At 45.3% G+C, this 24,625-nt stretch overlaps 1 protein-coding gene and 1 long non-coding RNA gene across 2 annotated transcripts in view; one reads left to right on the forward strand and one right to left on the reverse strand.

The window, feature by feature from the left end:
- Positions 1-24,199, forward strand: part of LOC147044210 (uncharacterized) — a 51,735-nt gene extending 27,536 nt beyond the window's left edge. The window contains exons 4-6 of the long non-coding RNA XR_015068526.1: positions 11,613-11,685; positions 19,814-19,954; positions 23,940-24,199. This is a non-coding gene — a long non-coding RNA (uncharacterized LOC147044210). The remainder of the gene's footprint in view (positions 1-11,612; positions 11,686-19,813; positions 19,955-23,939) is intronic.
- Positions 15,369-24,601, reverse strand: c1ql1l2 (complement component 1, q subcomponent-like 1-like 2). The gene is made up of 2 exons (XM_085934288.1): positions 23,924-24,601; positions 15,369-15,548 (listed from the first exon to the last, which is right to left on the reverse strand). The coding sequence occupies exons 1-2, from the start codon at positions 24,530-24,532 to the stop codon at positions 15,369-15,371; spliced, it is 789 nt and encodes a 262-aa protein (XP_085790414.1). The 5' UTR covers positions 24,533-24,601.
- Between the last annotated feature and the right edge of the window lie 24 nt (positions 24,602-24,625).

The raw sequence follows: 24,625 nt of genomic DNA on the forward strand, positions 1-24,625 counted from the left end.
TTAGTGACAGAAAGGCTTGCCATGGATAGCTTCATCTGGACTCTCTGCAGAGTGAGACTCTCTCAGTCACGGCCGACTACGCTGCAACAATAACCCTTGCTACCGGCTGCTGAATGTGCAGTGGAGCCGAGCAAAAGCCCTACTGGGGCCACTTGCAACAAGCTGCCTGTACCTTGCCCCCACCCCCCACCCCAAAGGCGCTTTTGTACATTAAATCAGTACTGCGACCGACTCTCCAAACATGCAACGTTTGAAGGACCCAGTCTACACTTGAATCGTTCCAATGCTAAACAAAGTTCCCGTGAGCTATACGTTAGCAATTAGCCGCCTTTTTCTGTCAACCACATTTGGGGTGAGGTGCCCGCTGTGACATCATGATCAACCCACACCTGAGTGTGACACGGCGGGGCGCGCTGGGCGAGCATCCTTAGTAATCAGCACCTGCTTCCCGCGACAAACGGAGGCGTACAGCCACATGACATGTTACCCGGCCGCACGCTGTGTCACCATGCGCCTCTTTCCATAGAGGCAGGATGGCGGCTCGCACGCTGAGAGGCTGCTCTGTGCGAATGGCTAATGATGAACGCAGCCATCCAGCGTCCTCGAACGGGATAAGGTGCGAGATAACACCTTTCCAGATGCACCCGGGTGTGAACATCCCTTGTTGGCTAACTGTTACAGCACCTCCCCGTTGCCTGTGCACATTTGCTTTTGTGTGCGTGTTCGCGTGTGCTCACACAAAAGCACTTGCCTCTTTGACAGCAAGACTGCAGGGTATGTGTATTAATTATAAAGAAAATTACCATCTGGGCTTCATTTTTTTTTTCGTGCTCTGAAACAATGCCGCCCGTCCCTCCTTTCACTTTGATAACGATTTGCGCTTACTCATGCACTGTGTGTGTAACGTATGTGTGTATGTATGTATGTATATATATATATATATATATATTTAAAAAAAAAAATATATATATATATATTAAGCTTTCATTGCAGGCTTGTGTTTGTGTGTTACGTGGAAATTGATCCTCAAGTTTGTGTGTGTGCGTGTATGTGTGTGTGTGTGTTTTCTCCACGTTGGCCTCCCACTGCTTTGAATGTCTCTGCACTGCGTAACTGCGGCTGTAGAATCTGAGCTTCAGAGAGGCTTTGACCCTTTGTTGCTGGATGTGTCTGAGTAGGAATTAAGTGGTTGGCTCAGTTTGAGCTTTTCAGGAACTCAAACACACACTCATACACACACACATTCATGGTGAGCTGTGTGTAAAGGCAATAACTGCATCTAAAAGATTGTATCTTGCAACAGATGCGATGAGGGCACGAGGTAAAAGATCCAAATGGTGTTTAGTCGTCCATTAGCTCCGGCCACCTGTTTTGTGTGTAGCGCAAGCCATAGAATCTCTCTCATTACGAGCACACACACAGGTTGTCGGGTGAACTGTGGGGCTGACATTTCGAGGCGGGTGACCACTTACATGGTATTTAGCCTATTAAATACCACAGTTAGACATGTCCTCCTCCACAGAGAGATTTCATGACATAACTTCATCGCTTATTTGAATAAATTGAGCCGAGGCAAGACGCTTTTCTCTGTATTAGCCAGTATTTCCAACACTTTTTTTTCATGAAGCCTTTAAAAAATGTACAGGCTTTGTTTTGAGTCACAGTAGTGAGTCATTACTAATACAGTGCTACCTTGATATGAGCCAGTCTTGAGCATAAAAATACTCACAGGCATATATTCTTTATCCTCTTTGAATAATCAGAACCGTTCGTGCAGCTTACCAGGCTTCTGTTTACCCACATGAGGATAGACTTGGAACCATTGGACTGACATATTTTGAGGGTATTGTTTTTTGTATGAAAGTTATGCAAGACTATGCTCTCATCCTCACCGCTTGGAAAACTTTATTTGCAGTGAGTGTTTACTGATTGCCAATTTGCAACTCAATTTTCCGAAGAACGCATGATCAGGATGAAATGAAGTCACCACTCTCGCAGTATGGCGCTCCTATTTCTGTACATTAAGGCTTGTAGGCATCCGTGTACTGTATATCTTTGTCGAGTGTAAATCACATACGCAGACAGCAATTCGTTTTCTTCTAATGTCATTTGACGCATATCCTCATTGATGCTGAAATATGTATATGTTCCGACGTAAGCGAGGCGCCACTATGTCATATGAATGATCGTCTGGCGGTGACGGGATCGGATCGTTCTTCATTCGCGACATGAATTCGCAGTGGCTGTCGAAAGGCAAATTGAAGTTCAGTGAGAGGTCAAGCTCGAAGCAATTCATGGCAGCGGTGACACTTGTGTGGCTACGTTAGTGCGAGTCATTATGTAGCCATGTTGACGGCAATACAGTGGAGCCCCAAAAATTGCTACCCCCTGCCCAAAATTAAAATAAATAAATACAAAAATATATTTTTTTATGTTTTTAAAAATCCATGAATAGGTGAATTGATAACTTAATGACTTGTAAATCAAAATTCTCTCAGCTCGTCGATCGGCTTCTCAGTACGGCAATAGTATTAGTTATTCTTCGCAGTTGATAAAAAATACATGCCTGTGTTTGTACGGTGAATATCACAGTAACATATCAAAAATTCTTCCAGCGCCATATATAATAAGAGCCTGAGACCATCTATCTAACGTTTTACATAATAACAGTATTGTAGCACACTTGACAAGATTAATACACATGGGACACATTGCCGGCTAAAATCGTCTCTGGAAAACATTGTTTCACGACTGCCTTTATACATACCCATAAGTCTCCATACACTTCGACGCCACTCATTGTTTATAGCGCCGACACGGACAATAAAACGAGGTGTTTGAGGATAAGCGGAAAGCAATCAACATTTGTCAGCGCTTGTCAACAAGCGAATGATTTATGTCCGCTTGTTTGGCCCATCCTCCTACCGGTTGGCGGCTCAGAGAAAACTCAGCGTTTGATTGCAGCAGAAAAGAAAAAGAGCCGGTGTCACCTTGTCACTCTCGGGCCAGTTGCCAAACTACCGGGGGGGAGTCTGTGTGTGTGTATGTGTGTGTTGCCTAGTGTGTGTGTGTTGATGAATCATAGTGATACTCAACGCCCTCTAACCCCCACTTCCCTCAGTCTGTCCAACTCCCCACCCTCATCTTCACCCCATCACTAACACTGTAATCATCTGCCTGTGGAGGATGGGAGCTCCGCAATAACGCTCAAGTTTCCTCGTGTGTGTACGTGTGTGTACTTTATATCTTGGCACAGGACTCATAAAATAAGAGAACAGTATTGTTGACGCTTGGGCTGGCTGATAAGGCCTTCAAATAAAATCTTCAGGTTTTCACACAAAAATCCCATTTCAGATTTTCAACTTTGCAGTGACTCACCGTTGCCCCCAGTGGTATGAAACTATATCACATCAGACAGCATTGATAAAGTTATTAAATATTAGACAGGTCAAGTGTAATCACAAAAAGTTTCAATCTAGAAGGAAAGTGTTGTATTAATACTATCTCCAGCAGAAGATAAATATCTGGTTTTATGAGGATATTTTAATTTCCTTTTGGAGTGGAAGGAGCTTGAATGCAAAGCTATCAATTTGGTTGCTTTATGGTCCAAACATCACAAGTGGGTTGTAAAAAAGCAACAGTGAAGGCCTGTATTTATTTTTCGTTTGACAAGTGACTCACCTTTTTTGGAGATTTGAAATCTCACAAATCATCATGACCCAAAATAGTTTCGAGCTCGAAATGTCTTTTGATTCATTCTTGGCTCTTTATCATTCGTATATCGTCACTCTCTTCATCAACGACAACAGCTCTGACCCCTCGACGCTAACACTCGGGGTCGAGATGTCCACGAGGGGCCACATCTGATCACCGAGCTAGGGTCAAAAAGTGAAGTCGTCGAAGATCAAGGTCCGCTTCCGAAATAGAAGCTCTAGCGGTAGCGGTGCTGTCGCAACAGCTGCCCGCGGAGAGGCGAGGTGGGTCGAGGTTACCCAGACGGCCTCTGGGTGAGGGGGGCGGGTCGTGCACACCCTCGTTCGTAGCGGTGACGAATGATCGTCACGCTCCATCATCCAGCTGCTCTTTGGAAATATGAAGTGAAACCAACACTGCTTTCAGACATCTGTGATTAATGGTTGTCTTGATACCATACAATAAATAGAGCTATAAATTGTATATCTATGGTGTTTTTTAAAATATGTTAAACGCTTCCAGTCCATTGACACACCAACCCGATTTCTACCCCAAAATGGACGATTTTCCGCCGTCTCATTTAAAGACTAATTGGCTTATTCATCGGGCGCGAGAGGTCGTGTGGCTTGTTAAAGGTTTAATACGTGCTCTTTAAGATGATGAATAGCGAGTCCCATTTATACGTCACGCACGAGTGACCGTACGTCGGCAGTGTGTGTGTGTGTGTGTGCTGAGATCCTGCTGGAGACAATTTGCATAACCCGGCTAAGAAAATTTCACAGTGTAATTGAAGAGAAGATGAGTGCACGTTAGTTTTGCTGAGCTGCATTTATTTCCCAGTAATGGAAAAAAGAGGAAATGCTTTTTGACTGCGAGGAAAAATGTCATTCATGTTTCTCAGAGAGAAGGTTATGTTGTGTTCATACTGGTATCTGATTTCTTGTTGGTTTCCCAGGTTGGTGCAGTTGTTTTGGACAGAGCAATTCAACTCTGGTAAATCTCAATTCCGAAATTTGTTTCTAAATTCATGATACGTGTTGGAAAATAAATGCTGAAGACATATGCAGAGAACTGGGATAGGTTTAATTACGCCCGCCGTTAGCTAGCAAGCTAGCCATGTTGTTGGGCGCTTTGGTGTTTCTCAATATCCTCAGAAAGTATCACAATACCGAATGCGATCCAAGTTTAACTTTTGACGATCCTCTCAGGCTGCCACATTAACGAAACACCGTCAATGTCGTTTGAGCTCACAAGTTAGCAAAGTGTGCTTTCGCCTCCCGCTTTGTGAGCACGTTCAGAACTCTGCGCCGTTTCCCCTTTGAAAAGTATGACATCCCACGGAGAAAGTCCTTTTGGGTCGATGTCAGAATCAATGTGTGAGCCTTTAATTGAGCGGCCTCATTACGGGGGGGGGGGGGGGGTAACACTCGAGGACCCTCACTCGCCTCTTTACCAAGCTGGGAAGGAGCAGCCCAAGGAGGATGGTGGTCTCATGAGTCAACATATATAGTGAGAGGTCACCCTTCATATGACCTCTGTGTACCCTAGAAATCCTGCCCGTGTCAGCGGTTATCCCTCTGGCAGCTCACTGATTTGATTTTCCTCGTCAGCCGAGACGCATTCCATAGGGGAGTTTTCACCGGGGTTGTAAGATGTCTTCGGACAGTCCTAACCTCAACTTGTGACCTCCCCTGTTAAGCCATCAGTCTTTGTGACCCTTGTAATTAGCACACAAAGCCCTGGGATGGAAGACGCTTTCTCAATTGGTCCCTGGGAGACTTTGGTCTCTGCCTACAAAAGATAATGCCGCATAGACAGTATTTTCCTGAAAGCCGAGCATAGATTTGTCTCCCGCCGGTCACAGCAAATATTTCATCCGGGCTACTTCTGCGGCTTAGAGCCTTGTTAGTATTAGCGCGCCAAAAAGTTGCTTACAATCCCGATGGGAATAATTCAAATGGTAAATTTGTGACTCCTGGACCATACTTTCTGAGAACCAGCCGTTTATAAATGAAAAACAAATCAACCTCTATTGTCCTTCGCGGGAATTTTGAATTAGTATTAACAACGATAACAAAAAGTGATAAACTCGTCCTGCCTGTGAAAATTACTACTGGATTATTACTTTTCATCTAAAGTTCTACTTAATTGGCTTTTTATTCGGAGAAGCAGAGAGACAAGGACACAGGTGAGCGTCTGTTCAGGAGGTCAAACGGCATCTAATTAGTTTGCTCTCTTTTAAGGAACAACCGGCGCACCACCAAAAATAAAAAAATGAATTAACCATTCAAATATGTACAGTACCATCAAATGGAAGCATTGTCTGTCACCAAAAAGAGAAATGAATATATGTCAAGCAATTAGGTGAAACTGGTAAATTTGTCCGGTACATAGATTGGGAAACACTAACGTGACTGAATAAGGATGAGGAGATCCCTATTTGTCGGTTCTGAGCTCAATGGCTTGATGATTAATGATGGAGACTGTTGTGAATGTGTGAATACAAAAAAAAAAAGCATCGTAATCTCTCATGGGGCACATTTCATTTCTCAGCTCTTCTTATCGCATCTTTAACGACTTGCACTGCACTTTGCGGGTTCCGACGGCAACCGAGGGAAGACTTTTTTAAGTGAGTAGGGGGGGCTTCTTCTGATTTATGTGCAGTCGGCACGACGATCGCATCTCTCCGCCGCTCTTTGTCTCGCTGGCAGTGAAAAGGACAGGAAGTGTGTGGCAGCAGTGCAGGAACCGGCTTACTTATTCATCAGGTTTGGCGGGAATTTCTCCCGGATGATGAATGGCGAGCGGACACCCAAACCGGGTTCTGTGGGTAAATAATGTAACAGGCCCCCGTGATGCATTGTGCCAGTCTGAAGAGGAGCCACAGGTGTTTACTCAAACTGTTCACCTCGACATGCAATGCAAACCTGCAGGACTTCCTGTCACATCACTTCCTGCTCGCAGCTGACGCATTTGATGAGAAGAAGAAATAGATCCGAAAGGAGGCTGAACGTTTCCATCATCAACATCTACGGGAGTGAAACTGCAGAAGAAGGAGGAGGTGGACAGCCAGCTATTAAGGCTAAGCGAGGGCCTGGGGTCCACTCAAGTTTTACACTCCCACTCAGAGTATTCCTCACACTCACACACACACACGCACAGCCTCTTAACCTCCTGTTCCAGCTCCGTTCCGTCTGAACTCTTTTCTCAGCGCTGAGCCGAGCAGACTCAAGGAAACGCTTCATTTAAATGTACATAATTTGCTGTGGAAGGCTCACTCTTGGTCTCGCTGTTCCCTCGTGGCATCGCAACAGCTACTGCTCGGGGGAGACAGACGGAGAGAAGAGATCTTTTTTTTTCTTTTCTTTTTCGTCCCGTGAGGAATCCAGTGGCCCGGACACAAGTACTGGCTGGTAAAAGGCAGAGGGGAGGGGGGGGGGGGTGGCAGTGGAGAAGCTGCAGGTACACTGGACGTTCATCCCCCCCGGAGAGTTTTCATGCCAACACCTGTTTCCGTCTCTTTCGGCCAAGGCGGTTTATAGACTGGAAATAATGCAGCGCTGTGCAGCTGCGCCGAGTCAATGTTTTGTTAGCAGCACCCTTGTGATGTCAATGCTGCCTGCCAAATTATTGAACAGTTGTTTGATATATTCTGATCCATTCAATACAGATACAGCCAATAAATAAAAATAAAAAAAATCCCCGCTGCTAGAGACTTTTTTTTGTTTTTTCTAAAAAGACTGATTTCGGTACCCTATAGTGAAACTTGAAGTAATACTTGTCGAGGCGATGAACTGATTGCTCAGAGTGGAAAGAGGAAGACAGCATCGGAAATTGGAGGAGAGTGAAAAGTGACTTTGGCCTTTGTCAAAGTCGAGACTCGACCTTTTCGCATTCAAGCAGGTGATTGTGTTGCGCCCGTCGCTTACGAGGTGTGTGCGAGACGTGCGGCCCAATGCTTTGGGGGGATTTAGCGCCGATACGCTGACCCATATTAGGCACAGCTTTGAGTGTTTGTTCTGCCGCCGAGCGTTCCGGGCCAGAACAAAGACAACAAATCCTTTCCACTGCATTGGAGTCCCCATCATTTTCCCATAATGAGTCAACAAGGAGACACGCTAGCGACCTGAGATGTTCTTTTTGTAGAGGACGAAACAAACTCCCTCAACACCATACAGGACAGTCTGCATTTTTCCCCAAATTAATATATTTAATGTATTATTTAATTTGTGTCGATGAATATAATGTAGAATGCGTTGAGAGACTGATATTAGTGCCGTACTGATGAGCTGAGGAGAGTAATCATATATGTGCTGGTTATCTGATGCTAACTTTGTTAGCTCGTTCTAATCTGAGCATTCAACACTGTGCAGCTCTGCTTACCTTTTGGTTTGAAAGTGGCTCTGGGTCTCTGTCCAGGCTTGATGATCAAGTCATAGATCGAAAAAAGTGTAGATTATAATTATTATTTTTTTTTAAATTAAGTTTTGGTGTGCCTGGAGTTGCCGTGTTTGTGTGTGTGTTTTTAAAAGATGTTCCCAAAAGGTTCCCAAATATTTAGTGACATTTAAGTGCCTGCATGTTGGCATAAATGTCAATGGCTTTGTTTTGTTTATCTGAGTTTTGGATCGTCAAACTGTTTTCTCCTTTGCGTCAGCTGATTTTGTTTTTTAGTTCTATTTGTTGTGCGATATTTTTTTTTTGGGCAAGACTTGACTTCGACCCCCCCCCCCTCCTTTGCATATTCAAGCAACAATTCATTCCATGCTCATGCCCACCTAACCTTCCATCCATGTCTTCTTATTGAATTCCTTCTTTTGCATCTTTCTGGACCATTTATTCACACTGTGTGATTGAGAAAAAAAAAAATCAAAAGCTTTTATGGTTGTTTTGCCCTAGGCCCAGTTTACATGTTTTTTTATGGCGTCCACCTTATTCCAACTTCCTTCCAACACAACTTTCAGACTCAATTAGCTTCAGCAAATCGTTTGGCCTTTCGGCTACGGCGGCGGCGCTCACCCCGTTGCCAAACTTTACCGGGCGCCATGGCAACCACATGACACGGTGACATTTTCAGCCGCTGGCGTTTATCACCTCGCGCACTCCCTGCTGCGTTTGCTTCTGACATTTTGGAAACGGGTCAGAGTGGGCGCCCGGTGCCACTTTGGCTCAGGCGCCTCTCCTGGCGCCACCTTGTTTATTTTTATTTAGAGTTTATTCATTATGGCAAACAAGCATAAAGGAAAGCGGGTGTATGTTGTTATGCACATGTATGTAGATCAGTCATGCGTTCCCTGGTGGCATCAGCTTGGCAGTTACATGCATAAAGTAGTGTGTGCTGGTGAGTTATCCATTATGGAAGCATTAAGAGTGTAACTATGAAAATGAATAAATCATCACAATATTGATGCAACATTGAGCGCACGCGTCAAAATTTATGTGTGTCGCGGCGGTGTGTAGACGGCACGTTTAGGCCCGCAGCCGAGTAATTGAAAATTGAATAGAAGAATGAAGTTGTGGGCTCATGGCCTAATTTGGCAGATGGCTCACTGAACGTCTCCATGGAATCGGTTTCTCCGATGTGTGTGTGAGAGTGTTTGTGCGTGCGTGTGCATGTTTAAATCAAGACAAAGCCTCCTCCAAGTGTCCTCTTAACGATATGCAGTTAGATGAAGATCAGCACAGGAAGTTCATGTCGGGTCATTTTATTGATATTTGGGTTGTTTTTTTTCTCTCTCAGGCCTTCTTTTACCTCATCGCTTGGTTTCACCTTCGCACGCTCAGCACTTCCTCTTCTCAACCTGTCAGCAGGTTAATGATTTCACTTTGTTCACTTCATCCCGTCGAATTGTTTTTTTTCTTTGTCTTGTCTACTTGACTGGTTGAGACTATGTTCAGGTTCTGCTCCAATGTTTGGACTTTTTCCCAACCCTCGGCAATCAAACTATGCCAATTTAGTCGTCAACATCACGCTCTAACGTAAATCCAGAAGCAGTACATTACGGCCCCTTTAAGATACCATCATGCTGATATTTGTAAACAAGCCATGTGATACAATAACAGACTAGCTTTAATGATGATGGTAGTCAATCTCTATGTAAAAGAGACTAATGGGAATTATCTCAAGTATGTGTTCTGGCGTGTGTTTGTGCGCTCGCAAGTATGTGACAGGCCACGGGAGCATATGGCACGACAAGAAAATAATGAAGTTGTGTTCCTGCACTGGCACATCTCCAGAGGTGGCGGGAATGTTCCCATGTGACACAACAGCATACAGACCACATGTGTGTGTTTTCGCATGAATGTGCACAGCTGTGCAGTTACGCGCGTTACTTTTTTATATATATATATATATATATATATATATATATATATATAGAGAGAGAGAGAGAGAGAGAGAGAGAGAGAGAGAGAGAGAGAGAGAGAGAGAGAGAGAGAGAGGCGGCTCGGTGGCGCACTGGGTAGCACGTCCGCCTCACAGTTAGGAGGGTGGGGGTTCGAGTCCACTCCCTGTGTGGAGTTTGCATGTTCTCCCCGTGTCGGCGTGGGTTTTCTCCAGGCACTCCGGTTTCCTCCCACATCCCAAAAACATGGCTGGTAGGCCGATTGAAAACTCTAAATTGTCCCTAGGTATGAGTGCGAGTGCGGATGGTTGTTCGTCTCTGTGTGCCCTGCGATTGGCTGGCAACCGGTTCAGGGTGTCCCCCGCCTGCTGCCCGATGACGGCTGGGATAGGCTCATATATATACATATACACACAGCGCTGGAAGACAAATAGATGACCCCGCCACATATACAATGATGCCGGGTTTTTGTACCACAAACCTTAAAAATGACATCTTGACGAGACTATTTTATCGATTCTCCACGGCGACGTGCACATGCGTTCGTCATACATTCCTGTTGCGCCTCCTCCAGACCTCCCGTGGTGGCGCTCTCCTGCCCTGAGCAGGTGAAACGAGGCAGTGATGACGAGCGCGCCGCATGACCGTCGAGAAGCAGCGGGAGTGAGCTAGCTAAATTTGGAGCATTGCTACATGACGCACGCAGGCTGCTCATAAACGTGCAAAACTTGTATTTAGATTTTGTTTACTCGTCACCCGCAGTAGAGTATTAAACGTTCACTCAAAGCATGTCAGATGCTAGCTTAGTGCTAACTTACTGTACACCGTGAACACGCTAGCCACAATTAGCATAGATGTTAATTATAAACATTAAAACAAATTCTAAACATCTACTACTTATATTCTCACTGCAGGAACTATTATTAGAGTTTAGTTGGGGACCTTCTCTGCCTCGCTTTGCTCTTACTAAACCAGTATCTCTTTCTAAAGAATCTGTTTAAATGTTGCTTTAAAAAGGACAAAAAAATGATGACCTGATCACCTATTCGAGGTCTTTCGGTTTCTGATTTTCTCCTTCCAGACCTGAGCACTCCGCTATCGATTGTCCTCTCTCACGGACAGCAGTACAGGCCACATGCGTATCCTCGCATACGCTTGGCTTGCTATCAGAGTTCGGCAGCGCGAGCTCAATACCTCCCACGGTTTTAACCGGGAAGGTCAATTTAGAGATGAAGACGGCAAATAACCTTCATTGCTTGCAAGTTGGAGATGTACTCAGCAACCCTTAAGACAAGGGGAAAAACAACAACAATAAAAATCATATGCGGGATTATGATCTGATAAAATTGGTACAGCCATGTTCATTCTGACAGTGTCTGATCTCAGACTCAAGCAAGAGGTTTGATATTTGTTAAATGCGGAAACCTTTTAGCCCAGATAGGAGATTCTTTCCATGGGGACACCAAAAAAAAAAAAAGGGTCACTAATGCACTCAGCTTGCTGAAGGAGAAGAGGCGCAGTGGATGTTTGTTTGGAGTGTTTTTATCTCGTCTTACAGTTTTTTTTTCACCGTAGATGCTGCGCCGCAACATGTGAAAATGGCGTGGTGGTGTGTTTGTGTGCGAGGGCGGACGACGGGATGTGGGAGGTGAGAAACACTCAGTGCATTTCATGCTGTTTGCATCCACAGCTTGTAAACTAGACTTGAGGACACACATGTCGAGTTGAAAGGTTGCCCGAGCACGTCGCTTGTGCTGCGTCCACCCCAATTTTTTTTTTTTTTTGGACAGATGTAGCATTACTTTTTACAAAACATTGAATTTTTTGAAGCTTTTTAATGACCCCAAATTTCCCTAAAGGAACAGAAAGGAGACTCCAAAATAATTACACACTGGGAAGAGGATACAACAAAAGTGCCAATTTAAAAGTCTTTAAATGTGTGTATTTAAATACAACACAATATCCATCCTCTGGGATTGATTATCTATTTTATTTCCCCGCAGAGCAGCTGCACGAAGTTAATTTTGTCACACAGCGATCACAGGAGGTGTTTTACTTGTTTTTTCTTTTTTTTTTTCAAAGTGTTAGAGTCTTAATTGCATTTACTTCATCTGTCCACCAACTCCAGACTTTATTATTGGCACATTCTGACTCATCCGTTACCTTCTGCTTGGCTGCTATTCTGTGGATCATTAACTCATCGGCTTTCTTAGCTTTTTCCGTTAAAGCCCATTGGTGGCACTATTGTGTAATTTAACTTCGTAACTACGAAACACGGCATTGTTATAATCTGGGTGTTTGAACACTAATGGTGCAGCAACACATGTAGACAGCCAATACAACACTACTTGGAAGCGCGTTTTTTTTTTTTTTTTTTATCCTCTGCAAAAAATACCAGCCAACTATTGAGTCACGTACATCAGTTGAGTGAAACTCTTCTTCATTTGTCTGCATGACTGTATTATATTGCCACCTAGTGGCCAAGTCGCACACACCAAAAGAAAGTATTTACAATTCAATACTATGTGCAAACTTTTTCATCATTTCTCTGTGATTTGATCCAGGTTTTTAAAAGTAGCGTGCAGTGCTAATCGCCTTATCAAAACACATAATACATTTTATTGTATTTTGCTAGCTAGAACGGATTAACGTCATTTTTCAAAGCATTTCCAAGGCAACGCTGTTTAAAAAAAGTTGCCATTTTGCCTTTGCACGCAGCGGCCGCCTCTCCTCGACTGACTTCAGAGTGTATTTTTGGTGCACCCTGTGGGCAGGTGATGTTTTTGGGTGCCATCGTCTACACAATTAGTGCACCAAGGATAGAGAAGTGGATGAAATGATACAGCCGGCGAGCCTTCACTCCCCTATTCACTCCCCTTAAGAGCAGAATATTGCCGAGCCGTGTCACATCCCATCCCTGGCAGTCTTGAAGAATGTCCAGTCCTTGACGCTTGTCCAATCCAAACTGCTCCAGCTTCACGCCAGCTAATCTCTCTTGACGCCTCACTCCGCCTCCCCCCCACGGGGGGAATGGAAACAATCCGCCCCCACCTCCCTCTCCCAATTGAGCCCAAATGGGCACCAGTCCGTCTTCCTTATATCCTTATATGCCATCTAGCCCGTCTCCATTACTCCCCTTTGTGGCTTTGTCTTCTCTCTCCATCTGTCTTTGTCAGGCCGGATTGCAGTCGTCTTCTATCTGACTCAATCTCACCTCTCTCCCCTGCGTTGCGCCTTTCGATGAGAACCTGCAATTGTCAAGTGAGCAATAGCCTTGGGGGCCCGCCAGCGAGAGTTGCTAAACTCGGAGGGCGTCTATCTGCGAGCGCACCTTTTTTGCAGATCAAGCGCGGCTCATTTAGGCGGGAAAATAAACAGCAGTGTCTTTCCTTCGATACCTGTCGCCGCGTGTCTGCGTTAAGAGGCTGACATTTTGGGAAGCGCTAGCTGATAGGAGTCTGAGCACAAACAAGACCATTGTTATTTTAAACACAACTTTTTTTTCAAGAGGCATTGTTTCGGCTCCAAACGAGATCCCCGGGGGGCCCCGGAGCCTGAGCTTGGGAGACCGTAAAAAAATATTACATCATTTTTAAAAAAATTTACGTTTTATTTCACAGTTGGTTTTTAGTTTGTTTTTATGTTTTTGACTGTTTTAAAATCAGTTTTAAATAGATTTTAGAGTGGGTTTGCTATTTATTTGATCCTTTTTTGTTTTCTAAAAAATGTTTTCGTTTAGGACCTATTAATCGTAGCATTAGTTAGAATTTTTATGGAGTATTTATTGTCTGCAAGATGAAAAAAAAAAAGTCTTAATAAAACAATTCCAAATACCAGTAATCCCAAATTAATACATTTAAAATTTACTTTTGAAAGACTAAAACCAAGTACGTTTTTAGTATAGTTTCACAATAGTTCATTTGAGTAGGTTCAGTTTTTTTCCAATGTCTTTATTTATTTTTGTTTGTTTATTTATTTGTTTGTTTGTTTGTTTGTTTGTTTGTTTGGATCAATTGTCCTGTATTTCATTTGTTTTCTGCATTGTGGCGCCACAATTTAATTCCAGCATTCGTAATATATTTTTTATTCAGAACAAAATTCAAAGATACACGTCATTATATTTAATTGATGTTAAGCTTATGAGAAAACTTTCTCCTTCGTAGGAGTCCCTGCACCCAAAAATCTGTGACCTCCTGCTCCACCTATCTGGGATCCAATCATTCCCAAGAAACCATCCACTCAAAAAAATCCCATTTATTATTTAAATGTATTCAACAATTCCAAAAGATAAGATAGACAAACATGTCAGAATTCATTTACAAGCTTTTTTTTTTCCCCCTTCTTCTTCTTGTCCTCGTCATATCTGTTGCACAATCTCATCATGGGCTTGCTAAATAAAATATAATTGGCTGTAGCACAAGGAAAACGACCGCGGAGAAGTGCACGGAGCTATGACGCACCACATGCTGACATACACGCACTCCCGAAAACAAGCGGTCCGATCCTCCCGGGGGGCGAGCGGGTCGGGCTGCCGTGCTGACTAAATATTAACACACGTGTGTGTCTGCTAATGAATGGAGGGCAATCGCTGAGGCTCCTTCACGTTTGCTCTTTAGCTACGGATCTGCCTTTGCTTGCTAAGCAGAACTAAAACATCTAGAAGACACTTTGATGAACCCCGATAGCAGCAGCCGGACGTGGCCGAGGATGCGGTCGATATAGAGGAGTCGTTTTTCCATACAGTGCTGAATGTTATTGGATGAACACAGAAGTCACCTGCCATTTCCATAACAACATCTCTCTTCACAAAAGGGGACAAGGATATGATCGTTTTTTTTTTTCTTTGTTTTTTTTTAATTATAATTTCCGTCAATCAGTGCAGGTTATTATGCATCGCTACCAAATCAAAAACACAATCTAAGGTTTAAATTGCACGCAACGACACTACGGATTTCAGTCAAGTCAGCTGTGGAGAGAAGAGGTGTGACGGACGGACGGTCTGCGTTGTGCGATTGGGGGAAAGAGGGATGAGGGAAAGGAGAGGATGAGATGCTGTTAGCGAGGAGCTTCCGACACATTGGCGCTTGGAAGGTGCCCCCCCCCTCCCCAACTGTCCCCACTGGCGTCTCCCGCTGTCCCCTCTGCCAGTGTGTCCAGGCCTCGGCCACAGCGCCCGGAGAAAGTCCGTGATGATGGAGAGAAGAACAGGGGGAAACGAGAAGGCCTTGAACACACATCCTCTCCACCCCACAACTCTTTCCTTCGGTCCAGCTGGACTGTCTTTTTTTAAATTTTTATTTTAATTTTATTTTTTTCTGTCGGGACATGCGCTCAATCGGCGTAGAGGATGAAGCCCGAGAAGGTGCTATACTTGTTGTTGTTGCCGCCGTGCGCTTTGCCACCGTCCAGCTTGATATAGACCTCATCTCCGGCGTCCAGGTGGAGGATGACGCTGTTGGAGGCGTAGTCGTAGTTCTGGTCCGCGTCTTGGGCGATGGCGCTGGCCCGAACCTGGGAGGACAAACAGAGGAATTCATATGTACAGATTAGGAATGGTCAACTGGAAGCTGCAAAAAAAAAAAGAAAAAAAGCTTAGTAAGCATATTTGATGGAAGTGAAGCTTGCCATCTCTGCCGCTTGCAAGATTTCTCTGGTTGCTAGCTCTCCAAGTAATTGGCTGCTTATAGTTTTGCAATCTTTTGCTTGGTGCAATTATTAGTGACCTCCTAACAAGTAGAAGTGCATCAAGCCAGTTAAGAGGAATAGAATTGAACCAAAAGATCGTTGTTTTCTCTATTGAGGGAGGAGGGGGAGGGCGAACAAAAACAAGCCCACTGTACATCCCTGAAAGTCGGCGCCAGTTAAATCAGCCCATTAGTCACTTAGTCAGGCCAGCCAGGTCGAATCAAAATCAATGGCTTTCTTGCATCCGCCGTATTTTCTCTTGGCTCATTATCAGCTCTACGAAGACGGCGTTGCCGTGGCGGCGTGACTTTAAATCACAGTATTTCGAGCTGTTGTCAGACGGCACTGAGGATGGCCGATAATTACTCTCTTTCGAGAAGGCGGCCATATTGACAAATGTGAGGGGAAGGGATAGAGTTACTCCACGTGAGCCTCTTGACCTTTGGAATATGTTGGGAATATGTTCTTTCAATTTCGTTTTTTAAACTTGAGTCAGTAGAGCCAAGAAAAGACAAAAAGAGAGTTTATATTAAAAAAAAAAAAAGAGAGAAGCACTCGAGGGTCCGACTGGGTCAAAAAATTTCAACACCAAAAATTTCTGGCAGCACTCCGCTAAAAAGCATTTACGTGTTCAGGTGACGTATCTGTTTTGGGAGACGGTGCTGGCAAAAGCAGGTAGTGGGGGGGGCTGAGTGCGAAAGGATGCGTTGCACAAATGATAAAAGCTTCTGCTTGACTGTCAAGTGCTTATTAAAACTTAATGTCCTCTTTCAAATCCAGCTTTTAGGCCATCACAAGAAATAAGCACAGTTGAGGATGAAAATTAAAAAAAAAAAAAAAAAACTCACCGTTATCAATCATATAAAATAGTTTGAGTTTTGATGGCCCATCACCTGTCGCCGGCGCTGTCTATATAAAATATTGTACTTTTTTTTTTTTTACTGTTTACTCGTCTGATTAAATCGGGCACAGCTCATATCGTTGCGCAAACAGAAGCCCGCCGTCGAGATCTTGCAACGTCTGCGTCCAGCCCCTATTATTAATAAGCCGCCACGTATCCCTCGCCATGCAAAGTCAACAGCGGCTTATTATAGTTGCCCACATGCCGGTGACAACTTGTTAGGATTTGTCAGTTAAAATTTACTCTTTAGGTGATCATAAACTTGTTTGAGAAAATTGCCTGTTTTTGACAGTATAAAGCTTGAAATGGTGGCGTCAAACCAAAATGGCCAACTTCCTGTTAATAATGATCCATGGATTCTTAAGACCATTTTGGGAATTTGGTCACAATATCTAGTAGGGCGATTTTCTTCATAATAATACGGTCGGCCATTTTGTCACTTGCTGTCGATTGAAAATGACATCACAGAGTTCAGGTAACATCCAATGACGGCTCATCATTGGGTGTTACCTGCCGTTTGCCGGATTTTCAAAATGAGGGCCTCCCTGGCCAAATTTTCCCCGACGGCACTCTTATGTATATTTACTTCTGTCTCCTCGCTCTGCATCTTTTTATCTCGCCTCAATGGGCTAAAACTTATTCTCGGGAATAATGATCAGGAAGGCGCCTTGTTAAAGAGCCGGCCGGGGACAAAGCGAGGCCGAGTGGCGGCGCGTGACCTTGACGCCGCGTACGGCGAGCGACTTTGACAAGGCAAACAGAGCGTGAGGCCGCCAGGCTGGCAAACGAGGTGTCAACCCATGTTGTCGTCGCCGGCGCGTCGGCATCCGTCAACATGATGCCTTTGATTGAATATTCGCTGTGCGCTCGGCCTTAATAGATAATGCATGCCGAGCGTTTCTTTCGTTGTTTTTGTTATTAATAATGACTGTTTATGTGAGGCGGGGGGGGGTTTATGTGTCATCTTGCAGTACAGTTGTGTTGTAACAAATCTCTAATTATGACAATTTGAGGTTTGTGGATAGGAGGGGGGGTGAACGTTTGACAGGGTGGGAGGGGCTGATTTTACGAGAGAGGCTTTGTCGGCGTGACAAGGACGCGTCCCCTCAGGCGTGTCCGACGGCACCTTGTTGACTTGATGTCGAGGCTCCATTTTGGCTCGGCCATTCTATTGGTCCTCCTTAAATCAAAGCGCACCGTTGCCTAATTGTGTTTGAACGTTGCGGTCGTCAGCTGCATGCTTAATAGCGCCTTACACTCGCCCGAGCACATAGCGTTGAAGAAACGCACACTCATCGGCTTCAAAATGAGTCACAATTCAAAAGCCGTGTCGCGTATTCCGCCATTACAGTGATGCCATGCTCATTTCATTAGAGAGCGAATGACATCACAAATCACCTTAAGTACAGTCGTTTATATCAAAGCTCAGATGGGTGATTGTTTACACAAACATAATTTTTACTGTTCATTTTAAATTATTAATAGATTTCTTCACAGGGGAGTTGTTATAACTTGCCCCATTAACATGTTCTAGTCTCACTGGACAATCTAATGAGGTCCAATATATGAGTCGTTATTCTAATATTTTACTTACTGAATTATGCTCGGCTTTTACCGAATTAAATTTGTACTAATAGATCAAATCGATTAGATATTGGAATGAATTGAATTACCATTCACGCTTTTCAAACTCCATAAGCTGTGAAAAACATAAAATTGTTGTACGTCTCGAGGCACCCAATTGCGAGAACATCGATTCGTGCTCCCGTGTCGGGAACCTTCCCGAACGTTTCAAGCGTGAAAGCAACTAAAGCCGCCGGGCACGCCGGTGGAATCCTGACAACACGGACGCTCGTGTCGGGTTTATTCGTCAGAGGAAGCCTGATTGAAAACATGACAAGAGGAGAAAAAGCGTTAACGGGAGATTTGCCATCTGTCACCGACAGAGCAGGAGAAGAATTAATTTCGCCGGCTGTCTCGTCTCCTTTTGAAAGACGACTGCGGGAGACTGACCGATGTTTACCTGGCCACTTCGTTAGCCCGCCAAAGAGGCATCAGGAGAGCCTCGTCAGCGGCGGGAAGCGAGAGAGGCTAGAACTTTGACCCCGCCGTCCGGTCTGAGCTCCCTTCAGCCCCGCCCTTCGCCCCTCTCACTCGGCTGACTCATCACTTAATTAGCGAGCCGCACTGTCCGCCTCGAGCGCCCACACCCAAAACGCAACGGTGGCTCTCAGCGGAGTCTAAAAACAGTCAAAGTCGACCTTTTGTTCACTCGGATGACTTTTTCTTTAGCGGCCTTGTGATTAACCCTGCGAGCGCCGCACTTCCAAAGTAAAAATACACTCCAAACGTGCTACGAACAACTCGTTGTTAAGATGTTTTCATTTTTATGGTCTTTATTACTACTGCCGGAATAAAACTGTCGGTCATATTGGGTGCATCCCAAAAAAATAAGAGGTGGGCACATTATGCAGACTGTGAGTCATGTGACGCCACCGACCGACTCGCCGCCGCCGCCGACCGACTCGACGCCTCCCCCGTGGAGGAAGAAACGGATAATTGTAGCTATCGCTGACGACTGAATTCGGGGGATGGCGGCTAAATGTCAGGGGCGTGGGGAGCGATGGCGAGCGGAATGTTTGCATAAGGTAGGCTGGCGGGCACTTGTCTATCTCCCATATGGCCCTCATTATAACCAAGGAGCCTTATGAGTCAACACAGTCGCATCCTTGACTCACGCAGCCACGGGAGACGATCCTGTTTTAGCTTTTTTTGGCTCTTAATGCATATCCAGGATTCTCATATCATTTGGAACACACAAACAGCAAAGTTTATGAAACACAAGATTAAGAGTTGTTGCCTAATGGCTCTTTGAATCCATTCATCGCATATCCGGCGTGCCACCGAGGTTGGCAGCACGCAAGGTGGGCTCCCGCCGCTCTGCCCAAATTGAAAAATGCTCATTTTGGGTGAAGCAATCCAATAAGTAGTCAGTAATGAGTAATCCAATAAGAGAAATGTTGGCGGGGTAATTTCAGAGTGACAACAGCAAGATATTTTGGCAGTGAGAACAGCATGGAGGTGAAACTGAGCTATTATTTAATATTTGTAATTTTCTTGGGGGTGGGGGGATCAATCCAACACCTGGTGAATTTTCACTCCTAAGGCTTTGGCCTCTTCTGTCTTACAGGTTGCCAAACTGCTCCCTGCTCGGTTTGAAGTAGACCTTGATGTGACCTCCATGGAGCTTCCAGACGAGCTGTCTTTAGAATCTGCACCAGGCTACTTTCGGTTTGGTCACCTAGCAACCAAGCTTGTGCCCTCCCATGTGGTAAGTGAGCTACAAACTAAATCCCGCCTTAAACATTACAAATGTGTTCTCATCGGCGTGCAAAGAGGCGGGGCCAATGGGGATGTAATAAGACTCTAGTCCATATTTAACTAGCTTTGATAGATTTACCAGTTATTAGCAACATGTGTTTGGAGGCTTTGATCAAATCCTCAATTATTTTTTTTTCCCCTCTCTGATGTTTGCGCACAGCAACATGGCGCCATCTTGACATTTCTACTTTGTGCCGTACTTCCTGACAATCTTCATTTAACAGCTCTCGTGGCTAATTAGGCCCCAAGCTCTAATGTTCCACTCGACGGAGTGTCAGCGGCGCCGTCCAATTACGGAGCGAATGGAGGCCAAAGGTCCGCCCCCGTCGCGGTGCGCCGCGGTTGCGTCGCATGTGGGTAGAAATGTCATAAAACGACAACATGGACGCACACGACTTGTCACGCAAGCGATCTCACGCAAGCGATCAATACTGAGACTGAGGCCCGAGTCTCTCGCTGGCTCTCAAGCCCAGTCTGTCCATTTCAAACAACGCTTTTCTGTTACACTGGCGGGAAGACACACAGAGGCCTCTCAGTCCTCATCGGCACCAAGAATAGCAGATCCAAACATTGCCGGAATGCTAAAATCAATCAAGAGTTGATCGGACCCAAAAAAAGAGAGGAATAAAAATTGCTTTCAAAATTTCTCTTTTTGTCATCTGCCGCAAAAACATATGTCAGCCACCTGCATCCAGATGGCTCCCGCATTCGCATTTGGCTTTCACGTATCTGTCTCGTTTTTTTTTGTTTTTTTTTTTTTACCTGAACGCACAACAAAAGGGGATAAAAGAGGGACCCCCGAAGGAGTAGCTCATTTGTGCCACGCTTCAAAAAAAAGAAATCAAACGGAGCAGGATGCATCACGATGATGCCATTTGTCAGCGTAGGGGTTTTTTTTTCAGGAAGGGGGGGCACTAAAGGAGAGATGGAGGGCAGCGCGCAGTTGGAGTGTGCTTGGGTTGGGGGGGCGCACGCGACCACGAGAGGGAGGCTGGAGCGATAATTGCGAGGGAAGCGCCATGTGCACGAAGGACGTTGAAGCTTATTAAAGGAGGAGACAGTGATTATTCACTACGGCCCACCGGAGGGGCCGACGCTCCACTCGTTGCTTTTAATTAAGTCTCAAAGTGTTTTTGAGGAATAATAACAATATTAAGAAGGGGGGGGCGGAGAAGTGCAAACACATCCTGGATCTTGCTCACATACCTTTTGATAACATTTAAATTGAGTGGGTGACACAACCGCGTCTTTTTTTTTTTTTTTTTTCTCTTTAGTCGTCGTCGCTTTGCTTCGCTCCCCTCAGGAGCTTTTTTACCCTTGAGTCAGAGCAGAGCATCGATTTAGGATTGCTCGGAAGGTTTGGAGTCAAAGAACGGGCGCCGGAGGAGCCCAAAGATGGCAAGGAGGAAGAGGAGAGGAAATTGGCTCTGCTGAAAATAGATTTGTTTATCTCCCAGGAAGCTGGAGAAAAGTTATGGGGACAATGGCGCGATTCTCTCGGATGGCTGAAAGTAAGCTTTTGAACATTGCGTCGATGTTTGCCACGGCTCGGAAAGTAGTGAGCCCAGCGTTTTGCTAGGGTGAAACGGCGCTTTGGGGCATGCCAAGCCCGCCGCTCCACTGCAGCCCAAAGATGATCAAATAGCGGTACACTACTCTCACTGACTCTCTCGCTTCTTGTCCCAGCGCACAGTGCGGCTTTTTTTGCTGCCTTAATGAGCCGAGAACGGTTCTAATACGGCTGCACGGGCTCCACCTGGACGGCCCAGAGCTCCATTAACTAATCTGGCCCGATGTATGGAACCAGATGTTCAACCCCAAAAGCCTCTTGAGCTCACAACTGAAAACCAGACACACAAATGGTGGCGCAACACATGTAGACAAACAATTCTCATAGGCCTATATTTTTTTTTATATGTTCATCAGCAGCTTCCTGCGTCTCCATATTTGTATTATACTGCCCCCAAGTGTAGTTAAACATGAAAGGACAGACAAAGACAAACACTTTCTGCTTTATTAACATTGTGTAGGCCTCTAGAGACGCACGCAATGTGTGTGTATGTGTAACTTAAGTGCCTCTGCAGGCCCGCCACCGCCCCCCCCCTTGGGGAGCTCAATATCGCAGTAACAGAAGGTGTCTTAACTCCAACATATGTTCTTTCTCCCTGATTATATATCAAAACGTTCATGCCCTGGTTGTTAAAAAAAAAAATCATTGTAAAGTGAGATGTTACGCAACCCAAGCCGTCACGTTGTGAACTTGACGAGGGTGAAGGAGTTAACCTCTACCTGGCTGCCTTGATAAACGGGGCGGGGGTTCGTGCCGCAGAGTCGGTGGCGCTCGTTAATTCAGTTCTAATTTGCAGACAGAGGCGGCATCTCGAGACTTCGCCAGACCTCCTGCTTTGTTGTAACCGTGTTGAGCAAGTTGTCATGACTCATTTGCATATGCAACTTGGATAAAGTTACTTCGAGTTGTTTATTGCACAACACACAATCATTTTGCGCTTTTGCCTAAACTTATGAGAAAACATCTTTTGCAGCGGGCATAGAGACTTTTAGTGAGTGACTGTAAATTCTATTTACATTACGCACACAATGATGCTAGGATACTGCGGTGATGAGCATGTGCCACTTCATTAGGTACACCTGCAAGGTCAAATGAGATCGAGCACAAGACTGGCACTGCCAGAAATGTGAGAAGTAGCTTGGCTTGACGGGATGCTCAATTCAAGCGAAAAAACGCAATAAAAACACATATTGTACATTTTAATGACCTCAGTGTAAATTAAAAGTCAACATTATTATCTTTGTAAAAGCATTTTTTCTTCTTCAATACAGATTTTATTGGAGCTTATGAAAAATGTGTAGAAGTAGCTAATGAAGAGTTTAAAATGAGCTCAGCTTTAAAAGCTACGCCATCTTATTTCCATAGTGGACTTTTTTTTTTTTTGTTTTACGTTGCATTTTATCTGTCCTGCTTGTGTTTCAAAGTGTCTGTTTTTGCAGATTTATTTCAGGTGCATTCAGTGTCACGTCCACTTTTTTTTTTTTTTAATTCGCACATCCCACATTTTACGACAAGAGCCTTGACAGAGTGCGAACTGCACAGCAAACACGCACATTAGTGACCCGAGAGGACCCCTCAAATGAAATTAGTGCCTCGTAAAAGTGATGCATACGAGCCCGAGAATAGCACACATGGACGGCGGATGCCATTTACAAGACGTGAGGTTTCGATGTACTTAACATTTTATTTTATTTTTTTCCTAGGCGTTAATTTTAATTTCCCTGACGCGCATGCCAAAAATAACCTCCTAGTGTTGATCCCAATAAAGTCACAATGAAGGGAGGAAAGGTGTGGATAGGCGCTGTACTGTGTGTGTGGGGGGGGGGGGAGGGGGGGGGACAATGTCGGGACGCATCATATGTGGGGGGACACAGTTTGCAACCAGTCAACATATTTTTATCTCCGGGCGAGCCGCATGCCACAGATGTACGCTCTGCACGCGACCATGGCAATTATACACTCATGGGACATTTTATTAGGTACACCTGCACCTAGCTAGTAACATCAGATAAATTATGTTTCTAGAAAGATTATTGTGTATTTTTTTTTATATATATATGGTTTGCTTTAGTAGGCGCTGTTTATTTGGCGGAGAATATGATTTGCTATCACTCATTTTGACACTTTTGAAAACTATGAGTAAAAATACAGAATTAAATACGTGATGATGTCAAAATTGTGGTTTTGGTTGCAGTGGTGTCTAAGTGACCTTAAATAATTGTCAATAAAATATTCTGACTAAAATGATTCTTATTTGGAAAGGCAGATAGAGTGCAGCTGTTGTGTTGGAAGTGATGGATGGCTTCAAGAAGGTGAGGCAAAGACTCGGACAAAAGTTGAAGCACTCACCTGTCCGTTCTTGCAGAGGTCTGCCCACATACTGGTACCGTCGCCTCCTCTCATCAGCACGTGATAGATGAAGAAGTACGTGCCCGGAATGCTGCACACAAACTTGCCGGCGATGCCGTCGTAGTTGTTGCCCAGATTGGTGACCACGTCGTCAAACTTGAGGATCTCGTAGCCCTCGTGCGGGTTCTTGAGGCCGGCGTAGAAGGCCACGCGAGGAACCGTGCTGTAGGTGGCCGTGCTGATAGCTCCGTTCCCCCCCAGACCCAAAATCCCAGTCCTTCCCTGGTCCGACCTATCCCCCGGAGGCCCCGCCGGTCCGGGCGGGCCCGGTTCGCCGGGCGGCCCCGGCGGCCCCGGCTTCCCTGGCCTGCCGGGCTTCCCCTGCGGACCCTGCAGGAGCGTGGAGGGCGGCAGCACGTTGCCGTGGTCGCTCAGCGCCTCCGCCTCCGCTTGCAAGCCGGTGGAGCTGGTGCTGCTACTCGGGGTTCCCTTGTTCAGGTAAGGGTCGCACACCATCCGACAGGTGCCCAGCATCTCATAGTGGCTGGGGTCCGTCCCCACGGAGCTGACGAGCACGGGGATGAGTACCACCAGGACCAGGACCAGCATAACCCCCACGGCGGCCGCCACCAGGGTCTTCCTCCCGATGCTGAGTCGGGGAAGGGGCTGAGCGGCCAGCGTGGATCTCCCGGGGGCGGAAAT

Source organism: Syngnathus leptorhynchus, chromosome 16 (genome assembly GCF_054491065.1).
Source record: "Syngnathus leptorhynchus isolate UIUO chromosome 16, UIUO_Slep, whole genome shotgun sequence".
NCBI lineage: Eukaryota > Metazoa > Chordata > Actinopteri > Syngnathiformes > Syngnathidae > Syngnathus > Syngnathus leptorhynchus.

Excerpts from the sequence above, each read along its gene's own strand:
- c1ql1l2 (XM_085934288.1), bottom strand. The coding sequence starts at position 24,532 with ATGCTGGTCCTGGTCCTGGTGGTACTCATCCCCGTGCTCGTCAGCTCC. Across the intron at positions 15,549-23,923 it reads ACCTCTGCAAGAACGGACAG|GTTCGGGCCAGCGCCATCGC; the intron begins GTGAGTGCTTCA and ends TTGTCCTCCCAG.